Genomic DNA, 12,854 nt, shown 5'->3' with positions numbered 1-12,854 from the left:
TCACATGAAGAACTTCCGAGAGCTGAGAAACACCTTAAGAAATGTTCAACATCATTAATCATTAGGGAAATGCAAATCAAAACAACCCTGAGATTTCACCTCACACCAGTCAGAATGGCTAAGGTCAAAAACTCAGGAGACAGCAGGTGTTGGCGAGGATGTGGAGAAAGAGGAACACTCCTCCACTGCTGGTGGGATTGCAAGATGGTGCAACCACTTTGGAAATCAGTCTGGATGTTCCTCAGAAAACTGGGCATGACACTTCCTGAGGACCCTGTTATACCACTCCTGGGCATATATCGAGAGAATTCTTCAGCATGCAATAAGGACACATGCTCCACTATGTTCATAGCAGCCCTATTTGTAGTAGCCAGAAGCTGGAAAGAACCTAGGTGTCCTTCAACGGAGGAATGAATACAAAAAATGTGGTATATTTACACAATGGAGTACTATTCAGCCATTAGAAACAATGAATTCATGAAATTCTTAGACAAATGGATGGAGCTGGAGAACATCATACTAAGTGAGGTAACCCAGTCTCAAAAGATCAATCATGGTATGCACTCACTGATAAGTGGATATTAGCCTAGAAACTTTGAATACCCAAGACATAATCCACAAATTAAATGATGTCCAAAAAGAATTGAGGAGTGGCTCCTGGTTCTGGAAAGACTCAGTGCAAGAGTACAGGGGAATGCCAGAACAGGGAAGTGGGAAGGGGTGGATGGAGGAACAGGGGGACGGAAGAGGGCTTATGGGACTTGCGGGGAATGGGGACCCAGAAAAGGGGAAATCATTTGAAATGTAAACAAAAAATATATCAATAAAAAAAATAAAATGGAAGTATACTTTAATAACATCATCTTAACATTTCAAAACCGAAATCTCTAAATGAGTACAGCATGTTAACTCTGTCACAGACAGAACCACGTAGGACAAATAGTTCTAAAGCTATTACAAACAACTGTGCATGTCATGGAATAACCTGTCCTAGAGAAAGTCTAGGTCCAGAGTGATATCATTTCTAAACCACATATATATGTAACAGAAGAGCTAATGTGCTTAAAGAGCTTTCTAGCTTCTCCTAGAAATCTTAAACCTTCCTTTCTTGAATAAAGAAAACTGAAGTTTCAATCTTATAGACTTTACTAAGGTAGACTGTTCATGTGTGACATAGATGTATCATAGGGAATGAGAGCTCAGAACAGCATTATTCGTGATACAAAAGCAAAAGGTTCCCCTCTCCCCCCCCCCCAATTCTAGTAAGTGGTCCCTATATGTTTGTATGCAAATACCTGGCCCCCAGTTCATGGAATTATTTAGGAAAGATTAGGAGGTGAGGCCTTAGAGTAGGTATGTCATGGGGGTGAGCTCAGAGGTTTCAAAAGCCTGAGCCTTCTCAGTGATGTCTCTTCTTCCCTCCCTCCTCCTCTTTCTCCCTCTCCCTCTCCCTCTCCCTCTCCCTCCCCCCCCCTCTCCTGTGCATCAGATATGAGGTCTCAGCTACTTCTCTATCGCCATACCCACCTGCTGCAGTGCTTCCCACCATGATGGACTTACCCTCTGAAATGTAAGCTCCAACTAAATACTTTATTTTATAAGTTGCCTTGGTCTCTCCACAGTAATAGAAAACTAACCAAGACATATTTAATACATTAAACGAGTAAAAAGAAAAATTACATGAAAGTCAAGAGTATTTTTATAAAATTTAACATGGAGTCACAACAAAAAAAAAATTAAAGCCAACAATGGAAAATTCCCTAGTCTGACAAGGGCATTGGATAAAATCTTAAATATCCTATGTAATGGGGAGTGTTGAAAGCTTTCCCTTCAGTATAACAATGCAAAAGCACTGTTATTACCACTTCTGGGGTATCATTTAGAATAACATGGCCTCAGTGAAGTGCAGTAACTCCTGAGGTGTTTTACCCATAAAATGCAGGTGCTGGGGGTGGGGAAGACATAAGAGGAACTCATGTAAAAACAGATGAATTAAAGCAGTTTGGTCTGGAAACCTGCTTGTTTATGTGTAAAACATTAAATAATCAGCACATACATTGGGTTAAGCAAATGAACTCACCAAGGTTGCTAGATACAAGGCCAATGTACAAAAAGAAATTGTGTTTTCCTATAGCAGCAACACACAGAATAGAAAACACTACCATACTGAGACAGTAGTATCAGTAAACAACCCTTCACCAAGAATAAATTTAATTCTAGCAATGTATGTACACAGAAGTAATTTTAAATGGGAAATGCTAGCACTAACCATATTCTCTATGACCCAACTGCTTCATCTTCTGCAGAACATCGTTCTATAAGAGTCTAAGCATATGTGTCCAAGAAATGGTGTGCCCAAGAAGGTTCCCACCAGCTTCTAACTGAAAACAGGATTTGCAGGATTACTATTGGTCCAAAGAAACTAAGTACAAAATACTACACAAAGATAATTTGAACATGAAGTTCAGAAACAAGCAGAACTACTGCGAGATCCTCTAAATTAGGAAAGCAGAGATCTGATGATCAGGTGATCCTGGGTATGAGGAAGGCACAGGGTTTGGTGTTTGTTTGTTTGTTTGTTTGTTTGGTTGTTTGGTTGGTTGGTTGGTTGGTTAGTGGTTGGTTTTACCAAGGCAGTATTCAGAGCTATTGTTAATAGTTAATCTAGACCTTGGTGGTAAATGCAATTAAACATGTATTCACTTTCTGATAATCCTTGTCTACCTGTAGGTCTTTCATCTATTTTCTACGTATATGTGTTAAGATTCAATAAAAATAATGTCAGTTGGTTCCCAAGACCTTAAAGAAATGTGTAAAATCCCCCATAAGCCAGCAATAAAACAGAGATAAAAATTAAAAGAGAAATGCAGCCAAGGACATGGGTACATCTGAAGAGGATTCGGAAATGGACAACAAACTCAACAGATGGCAAATGCTCAATCCAGTTGGTAATTGCAGAGGAATAACTAAACTGCCCAATTTCATGCTCATCACATTGATTTTATTTTATTTTATTTTTTGAGATAGGGTCTCTCTGTAGGCCTGGTTGTTCTAGAACTCTACAGTCCAGAATAGCCTTAAACTCATAAAGATCCACCTGCTTTCCTAATTTTTTTAAGATTTATTAATTTATTATATGTAAGTATACTGCAGCTGTTTTGAGACACACCAGAAGGCATTGGATTTCATTTAGACAATCTCACATTAGTTCTGCTTCCCTGATCAAATTGATTGAGTTCGCATACATAGTTATCCTAAGCTTGCAAGAAATCGGTGACAGTCCTACTGAGTCAAACTAATCTAAAGTTTTGGAAGCAATCTGAGTCATCAGTAGAGCTGTGAATTATTTATTTGCTTCTTTAGCATCTGGCACCTCTAGGGCTGGTGATCCCTTGAGGACCTCCCACCCTGTCCAAGATGCACAAGACAGGTGTAAGGATGCTCCACACAGGGAGGCAAAGCATGCGAACACGGAGCAGACAGAGGTGATTGCAAAGAGCCAAGTAGGCTTCCTGAGAAGACAGAAGGCTTCGGTCGGCCTGAAGGTCAAGCTGCTCACGAGAAGGGGCTTATACCAGATCAGGGAAAGAGAGGATGGAAGAGTTTATTCCCTGTAATGAGGACCAAACTCGATCTCCTCTGCAGAAGTAGACAGACAAGAAGAGAAGAGATGGTAAATAATTTGCCAGTGTGAATGAAACCTTCAAGGATGTCACTCATTCCCTAGGAAATGAAATCCTACCAAAATTCAGCAAAGGAAAATGTAAGATGTTTGAATAATCCAGCACCACAGACAAAATGGAAGAGGGCAATCAAAACCCACGAAAGAGCAGTGGTTCTCAACCTGGGAGTCACAACCGCCACAGGGATCGCATATCAGACATTTACATTGCAACTCTAACAGTAACAAAACTATAGTTATGAATTAACAATGAAAATAATTGTAAGGTTGGGGGGTCACCACAGCGTGAGGAACTGTGATGGAGGGTCACGGTGTTAGGAAGGCTGCCACAATGCCACAAAGGAAGCTCAAGGCTGGACTGGACCGAGGGAGCTGAGCTGCAGCGCGGAGCTGTGCCTTGTGGGGACAAGGCCATATTAAGGCAAGAACAGGATGAAAGAACAAAAGAAAGAGGATGTGTGGGGAACTCTGATCACATTTCAAAGGGGAGCAGCTAAGATACAACTGAGTTTTCAAATACAGCATTATATGCGGCTGTGACAGGGGTTGATAGCAGCCACCAGCCATTGCTACACAACAGAGATAACAGGAGTCTTTCTTAGGCATGAATTTATGTAATTATTTGTAATTTTCAAAGAACTGGATATCAGAGCCATTCTAACAAACCAAGGTGAATTTAAAAAAAAAAAAAGGCAAGGGAAGCTTGAAAAATGGATAATTGTGGGTATACAGAAGATACAATAGCATTACAACCCAATGACAACCGTGAGATTAAAGTAATTATGAGGATTACTACCACCTGTCTCAGGCAGCAACTGTATACCAAACCTGCCCTGAAGCAGGCTTTCCGAGAAGACAAAAAGCTTTCCCCTTGAGGGGAAAGTGGGTTTTATCTAAGAAGAGAAAGCATTATCAATAGAGGGTTTCGTTGTTGTTTTGTTTCTTGTATTTTACCTTATACCACTTTATTGAATCCAAAGCACAACTTTCTGGGAAGTAGAGATGGCACATCAGACTGCCCGATTTCCCTATGGTTAACGATTGCTGATACACATCTGGTGAATTTTTGGGACTCTCCTCCATGGAAGAGTCACACCAGGGTTTTTTGAAAACGGTTAGGTTCACAGCTATTTGGTAGCAGCTGTGGTCACTCCTATAAAACAAAAAACAAAAAACAACAACAAAAACCAAGTGAAACAACAATGAAACAGAGCAGGATGCAGCCACGGAACTCTTGAGCCGTCTCAGAATTCAGTCAGCCATTTTCACATCTTTTCTTCTTCTTTTCCAGACACCGCACAAACCCTCTGCCTCATATGAAGTAAAGAATAACCCGCAAACCATGCATTACCCAAGGATAAGTGGTATTCATCCAGGGTGGACACTGGCATCTCATCCAGCATGGCCCAGGAGGGGCTGAGGGTCGCCATGAAGCTCTTGAACTATTTATCTGAAGACTCCATACAGTGCTTTCACTTCACTTCTGCTACAAAAGTCACTTATGCCTACACACATCTGATAAACCAACAGATTGATGAGATACAAAACGACTACCTGGATCCCTTCAAACCATCGGTGGCATGAAGCCTAAAGACTGAGAGCAGCTCCAGGTTAACAGACATTAAAGGCTAAAAAACACACCTAATTTACAGGTGGGAAAACCGAGATCTAGAGAGAGAACATAATATATTGTTGTTGGTCAAGCTTGTGTGGAAAGTCACAGAATTATAATTCTCTGGTTAAATGTGTTTTATAGATGGGTTTTACTGAAGTCTTGAAAATCTTTACAAACTGAAAAGGAGAGGATGTGAAAGAGAGAGAAAGAGAGAGAGAGAGAACAAAATTGTCTTCCATGGATATAATTCAACAGTCCACCGTCACTCAAAAACATCACCTCTGGCACAAGCATTCATATAGACTCTAGAACATCTCCCAGATTTGCTAACTTTTAAATGTCTGCTTTGAGCAGATTCCTTATCAAAAGGATTTGAATGATCTGTCTGGGTCTGGATTAGCCAGTTTTCCAAAACCATTAAGCATCTTTGGAAACAGCAGCAATCATATTGATAAACACATTCTGTAAGTTGGTCTGGCCTAAAACTTCACTTCCATGAAAAAGATGATGCAATCTGTGCTCCAAAAGTTATTTGTAAAACTGTTTTGCTTTCAAAAGTGCTCGCTGGAAGTCATCTCCAACAAGTTTAAGGTCATCATATCTGCTGGTTCTGGTGGTTCACATCTGTCATTTCAGTACTTTAAAAAGCAGTTGGAAACCAGTCTAGGCTATATAACAAGTCTCCAAAACAAAGATCAACAATACCCATTTTCTTAGAGAGTTGTGTTTAGAAACAGAGAGGGAGACATGTGAATTAGTTCTACTTTAAATGAAGGACTTACCTTATAACACACTGGTAGATGCCCGAGTCCTCCAGTGCCAATGGAAGAAACAAAATCCAGGTCTGCTCCTGGTGAATTCTGAGGTGTCTGTTGTTGGATATTGGGCTTCTGCTAGGTGTTTTATACCATGTCACATTTACTGCCCCATTTGTTACTGGGGGGTATGTGCAGTTGACAGGGAAAGGCTGGCCCTCTGAAATCATCTCATTGTACATATTGCTGTCCTTACACATATCTAGGGAAGGGAAGGAAAGCAATAAAATAAAATAAAATAAAATAAAATAAAATAAAATAAAATAAAATAAAATAAGATAAAATAAATTATGACAGAAAACTGGAATCATTCTTTTCAGGAAATATTTTGCTCTGGTCAATGTGAAACTGTATTTAGGGGTTGGTTTGTTTGTTTGGGGCATTTCCCCGGACTAGCCCGGTCATTTAGAAACATAATGCTAAGACCTTCAAATGCATAGCAAGAACAAGGCTTCCCCAGGCCCCATGGCACTTCTGCCCTTACTCTCAGTCCCAGCACAGAACCAACCTGGTCGTTTCCTGCCTATACTTGTGGTCAGCTGTATCCACATTCCACAAAGACAGCTTCCCTTTAAAGCCCTTTTCTACCAAGTTAGGTTTTCTTAGAAACCTGTGCTCTCTGGTAGGTTCGGACCATAAAATAACCCTTTATATGAAACAGATGCCACCATAACCCGTGCGTTTAAGCATCGGAACTGAGTCCACTGGAGTGTTTATGGACTGCTCTGTATCACCTAAGTTAGTCCAAAGTTCCTAGGTGACATTTGGGATTGAGGCTCCAAGAAGTTGGGAGTGGGCTTTTCCTATTCCTCCCTTCCTCCAGCCTCCCCTTTTGGCTGTCTGCCAGATCATCTGGAGGAGAATGTGACTAGGAGGGTGGGACGCCCCTGACTCATGGAGGATCAGGGAGCTGGATGAGAAAGGATCCAGCCAGCGAGTCACTAGACATGCACTAGGCATGCAAGGACTCACAGAACTTACCTGCTGCCACACAAAGTGGGAGCACAAAAGACACCCCACAGAAGAGCACAGATGTCATCCCCATTTCGGGCTACATAGGAAAAAAGAAGACAATGGCAGAAATAAGGGATGTGTTGAGGCTAGCACCTTCCCGCACACCGTGGGGGACTGACAAGCCCCAGTCCGGTCCCCTCTGCTTGGGGAGCCCTCCGCATCGGCCTTTCCCATCCTCATTACTGCACCAGACCTTCAGAAGCCGGGGAAACTCAGACTGGCCTTTGAAGGGGACTGGTGGGGAGTTAGCGGGCAGGGCCAGATTTAGTGACACTTGGATCAAACCAGGGCCAGGAGATCGGAGATCATACCGCAGCTGGAGCAGGCTGTGGACCCGCCTGACCCGCGCCTGGAACCTGCCTGGGTCTGAGGGGCTCCCCTGAAATCCCAGTTGCCCGCAGGCTGAATGGTTAGCTCAGGCCCACCTGGGAAGGGCAAGGGCGCGCGAGCAGGAATCCCAGAGTTTGACCCAAGTCCCATCCCACTTTCCAGGACACAGTCGCTTAGTTGCCCCAGTGGAGAGTGCTAGCTCCCTCCTCTCTCCCTTAGCAATGGGGTGCTGCTGGGGTTGCTCCACCTGCCAATAGTGTCTTAGAGCGTGAGGTATCCTGCAACAGAGTGGAACCCCGCTGGGGACCGGATCCCTGTCGGTCGGTCACTGCACTCCACAGCCTGGGCATCGCTTCTCCACCGCGGGCGGGCGGGGCAGACTTACCTTCCCGGAGTAGAACAGGACAAAAAGAATTCGTTCTTAGAAAGGAGTTCAGTCTTTTTTTGCCTGATCCCAGGCCAACACGTTCATCACTCAGGAATGTCGGCTTAAATATGATCCAGATCATCGCTAAAAAAATAATTATCATTTCCTTTCCAAACACTATTTGAGCGGTTCTTACATGCCCAGCACTGCCCTAATATGGACTATTCCAGATGTGGAAGCCATTCCACATCGCTTCTGAGAAAAGGAATTAACCCCACCCCTACCCAACCCAATCGCATCGTCCTGCTAGACTCTGGACAGGTTGAGCTCCAATGCAGCCCGAACTTGCCATAAAACAATGCTTGTCCGGACCTGTCTGCCTGACCCAGAGACGACACCGGGAACCCCACTGGGCCCCGAGCAGAGCAGAGACTGCAAATGCAGTCAGACAGCAGCTTCTAAGCAGGTATTCCAGGGAGGCTTTGTGGATTAGAAACTGTACGACTTTGAAAACAACCACAGTGTTAGTCTGACTAGCTGCCCTAAGTTCACAAAGTTAAGATGGACAGGTGTCCTCGGGACACAGTCCCTTGGAAGAAGCATTCCGCCTTACACTTCCGGGATCATCTCTGTGTTGAATACGTTTGTTTGTTGATACATGAGGTTTGTATCAACATTAGGTTTGAATACAGGATAGAATTGAGGATAGTGAGCTTTTCAGTTACGGGGGGGGGGGGGGGGGGGGGGAAGACCACGATGTTAAGCAGAATGAGAAACAGAAGAAACATCCTGCTTATATGGAAAGTAAACAAAAAGGAAACTAAGATGTAGAACAGAGATTACAGGGGTGGGGGGTGGGGAGGGAGGCGTGGACGGAGCCTATAAAAAGAGGCTGGGTTCAATTAGTGCACGCCAAACCCCGGTAAAGTATAAAATTAAGACAAAACTGACTGGAATTTTAAAAATAAAAATACAAAACGATCACATGTTTGCATGGAGAACCTCCCATAGAAACTAAGGAAGGAACTGAACATGTAAAAAATGAAGGACAATTTTAGCTTTGTTTGTTTGTTTGTTTGTTTGCTTGTTTGTTTGGAGTGGCCAGAAGAAACCCTACTTTGGTAGAAACTTACTGACTTCAGTCTCCCCTCATGACCACCTCTTCTTCCCACTCAAGTATCTTAAGTGTGTGGCCCACAGTTGTCAAGGGCTACCTAATTCCAAACATGTTATATCACATAAGCAACAAACATCAGAAGGAATCATCTCCGGCTTCCTGTCTCTGCCCGCCCAGAACCAAACTCCAAGCCTTAAACTTGGTGTTTATCCTCTCCCCTTCCCCCCTCCCTTTGTGTGTGTGTGTGAGGTGTGTGTGTGAGGTGTGTGTGTGTGAGGTGTGTGTGTGTGAGAGCGAGGTGGGGGGGGGGGGGCAAAGACAGAGGAAGTTCCTTAAGCAATATAGGGTATGCTTATGTAAGTTTTCTTTGTCACTGTATAAAATTTTCTACACTGGGCACTTATATAGCTTACTTTTTAGTGAAAGCATTATATTTGTGGGATTTAAACATTTGAAGGCCTGCTGCCTTAGAATGTCCCATCGGGTGAGTGCAAGCAACCGATGTGTCTCTCTCCCTTAACCGTGTCTCTCTCCCTTAGCCATCTTGGGTGTTCCATTTTTACATTTTGCTATTTTATTATACATGATGTTGCCTGCAACAATTCTGGCAGTGTTTGAGAGAGGCTCCAGGATCATGTGGTAAGCGTGTCTCCGTCTGCATTGGCAAACCTCTCGTTGATTGTTTCCATGACACCAGTCTCTAGGAAGGATCTCAATGCCCCATGTTCTTGCCAAACATTAAAGGCATCTGAATGTATCCAATGACACACTGAGCGTTGGGAAGACAGTTCAGAGACATGGGCCCTTCTACAACTTGCGACCATTATTTTCTGGTAAATAACATTTTTTTTAAGAAAAAAGATATTCAACTCTTAAGAAGCACATAAGAAGGCTGGGCAGTGGTGGCACTTGAGAGGCAGAGGTAGGTGGATTTCTGAGTTCGAGGCCAGCCTGGTCTACAGAATGAGTTCTAGGACAGCCAGAACTACACAGAGAAACCCTGTCAGAGAAACCCTGTCTTGGAAAAAAAATAGCACATAAGATATCAAATATAGGGAAGAGACAGATGTGAAGCCTGTCACAAGGCACAGTCTTTCTCTTGAGCAGGTGACCTGGGGCCCCAGCAGGTAGATGTCTGGGAAAAAGAGCTCACTTTCTACTTTTTAAGTTTTATTTGTGTTGTGTTTATACGTGTACATCTGCATTGACTATGTGCATGTGACTGCAGGTGACCAGGGTCTAGAAGAGGGTGTCATCTCCCTTGGAGCTGGAATTACAGATGGTTGTGAGCTACCTGATATGGGTTCTGGGAACCAAACTCTGGTCCTCTGCAACAGCCCTTTACACTTTTAGTTGCTGAGCCATCTCCTGTAGAATGGAACAGCCAGTACAAAGTCTCTGAAGGACAGAGTTTGGGATACTCCAAAAAACAAAAAATGAAATGAAGGAAGAGTGATTGCCACACAGTAGAGGGGAGAGTTGGATAAACTGAGGTACTGAAGTAGGTATGGGTAGATCACATGGGGACGGGGAACAACATTACAATGGCTGCATTTATTATAGGCAAAATTAAAATATATTAGAATATTTAAATCAGGAAAAAATGTAATCTTACACTCATTGATTCAATGCTTACCACAAGACAGCCCAAAGGACTGAGCACCAAGTGGACGCCAAAAGCACATAAGTAGGAGAGGAAGGGTGAAGGCATAGGAGGAAGTTGGACGAGGAAAAGGAGTACATATAATAGTCAAAGCCAGGAGTAGATATAATATTCAAAGCCAGGAGTAGATATAATATTCAAAGCCAGGGAAAGTTGGTGTATGCTACTGACATTTGGGATGGTGTGTTCCCTTGTGACACAGGGAGTGGGGATTGGGGCCTGGACCAGCAAGTCCTTCTTCAGTAACAGCGTCCTGGGAGAGAGAGGACCAGATCAGAAGATAAAGAGGATAGAAGAGAGAGAAGATTTTTTAAAAAGTGTTTGTGATCTGGAGGTCTTATATAAGATACAGCTTGAGTCAAGCAAGATCATTTTGAAAAGTACAGCATTTTATGTACTGTTTCCAAGGGAGAAATGAGGCTATCGGAAGAAGCTACCCTACAATGGGACAAAGTTGGCAGGAAGCTGATCAAACAATGTGGCTCTAGGGGAACACAGGGTTTCTGGAGAACACTACAGGCCACGCATACAAGGACCTTGGGAATGATGACCAATAGCTCATGCACAGCTTTTAGCTGAGTTTCTGCAGATCCAAATCCCATTCCTTTTGGATAGAGTGGCAAATACCTAGTACAATAACCAGGGCCTCAGAAGCCAATGGTTACTGTGTGATTCTTGCCATTCACAGCCATGTGTGCAAACATCCAGGAGTCCTTCAGATTGGGCTTGAAGAAAGCCACTACCTCCAAGAGATCCCACTACAAACTGAAGTCCTGCTAGCAAACCATTTCCCCTTCTAGAAAAAGGAAGCCTGGCTGTGTGGCTTCTGGCAGGGACTCTTGTTCCTCTGGGTCCATAGAAAGAGGAAGCTAGTTTTCTGGATGGCTGTCCACCTATTCATCTCGAAAGATTCCTCGATGACACTTCGCTCTGGAACAAGAAACTAGAGTTAGAGGTACAAAACAAGTCTTCAAAGCACTCAGCTGGTACCTGGTGGTTGATGTCTCCTGGTCTTTCCAGCCTGGCCAGCAAGGAGCCATCTCTCCTGATACTGTCCGCTTGGCACTGTCTCCTATTCACAGGGTCCAGGAGCTGCTGGAAGGTTTTGCTTCCCCCAGTGCTGCCACTCAGTCTACTTGTACATTAACACCCCCGAATCCCTTTCCACTCTTGATGCTCCTGGGTGACATTTCCAAACTTAGCTCAGACATGTTTCTGTTGTAATATCTCCGTTTTCACTTCTAACTTTGTTAATTTGGATACTTTCTCTGTGCCCTTTGGTTAGTCTGACTAAGGGTTTATCTATCTTGTTGATTTTTTCAAAGAACCAGCTTTTGGTCTTGTTGATTCTTTGTATGGTTCTCTTGGTTTCTGCTTGATTGATTGATTTCAGCCCTGAGTTTGATGATTTCCTGTCTCCTTCTCCTCCTGGGTGAATTAGCTTCTTCTTGTTCCAGGGTTTTCAGTTGTTCGTTAATCTTCTAGTGTAAGCTCTCTCGAATTTCTTTTTGGAGGCACTCAAAGCTATGAGTTTTCCTCTTAGCACTGCTTTCATTGTATCCCATAGATTTGTGTATGTTGTGCCTTCATTTTCATTAAATTCTAAGAAATCTTTGATTTCTTTCTTTATTTCTTCCTTGACCAAGGTATCATTGAGTAGAGTATTGTTCAGTTTCCATGTGTATGTGGGCTTTCTGTTGTTTTTACTGTTACTAAAGACCACTTTTACTCCATAGTGATCTGATAGGAGGCATGGGATTATTTCAATCTTCTTATATTTGTTGAGGTCTGTCTTGTGACCTACTATATGATCTGTTTTGGAGAAGGTACCATGAGGTGCTAAGAAAAAGGTATATTCTTTTGCTTTGGGATGAAAAGTTCTATATATATCTGTTAACTCCAATTGGTTCAAAGCTTCAATTAGTTTCATTGTCTCCCTGTTTAGTTTCTGTTTTCCCAATCGGTCCATTGGTGAAAGTGGAGTGTCGAAGTCACCCATAATTATTGTGTTAGGTGCAATGTGTACTTTGAGCTTTAGTAAAGTTTCTTTTATGAATGAGGGCGCCCTTGTATTTGGGGCATAGATGTTCAGGATTGAGAGTTCTTCTTGTTGGATTCGTCCTTTGACCAGCAAGTAGTGACCTTCCATGTCTCTTTTGATGACATTAGGTTGAAAGTCAATTTTATCTGAAATTAGAATGGAAACTCCGGCTTGTTTTCTGGGACCATTTGCTTGTAGAATTGTCTTCTA

At 42.9% G+C, this 12,854-nt stretch overlaps 1 protein-coding gene across 1 annotated transcript in view; it reads right to left on the bottom strand.

Annotated features, from left to right (window-relative positions):
- The window catches only part of Il1rl2 (interleukin 1 receptor like 2), a 36,034-nt gene extending 29,724 nt beyond the window's left edge, over positions 1–6,310 (bottom strand). The window contains exons 1-2 of the mRNA XM_052192571.1: positions 6,080–6,310; positions 4,637–4,835 (exon numbers count right to left, since the gene is read on the bottom strand). Of these exons, the coding sequence (XP_052048531.1) occupies positions 4,637–4,835; positions 6,080–6,294 (414 nt within the window). The 5' untranslated portion in view covers positions 6,295–6,310. The remainder of the gene's footprint in view (positions 1–4,636; positions 4,836–6,079) is intronic.
- Between the last annotated feature and the right edge of the window lie 6,544 nt (positions 6,311–12,854).

This window comes from Apodemus sylvaticus, chromosome 9 (genome assembly GCF_947179515.1).
Source record: "Apodemus sylvaticus chromosome 9, mApoSyl1.1, whole genome shotgun sequence".
NCBI classification, from domain to species: Eukaryota; Metazoa; Chordata; class Mammalia; order Rodentia; family Muridae; genus Apodemus; species Apodemus sylvaticus.
Note: the sequence above shows the minus strand (reverse complement) of the source record. Positions and strands in the feature narration are given on the sequence as shown.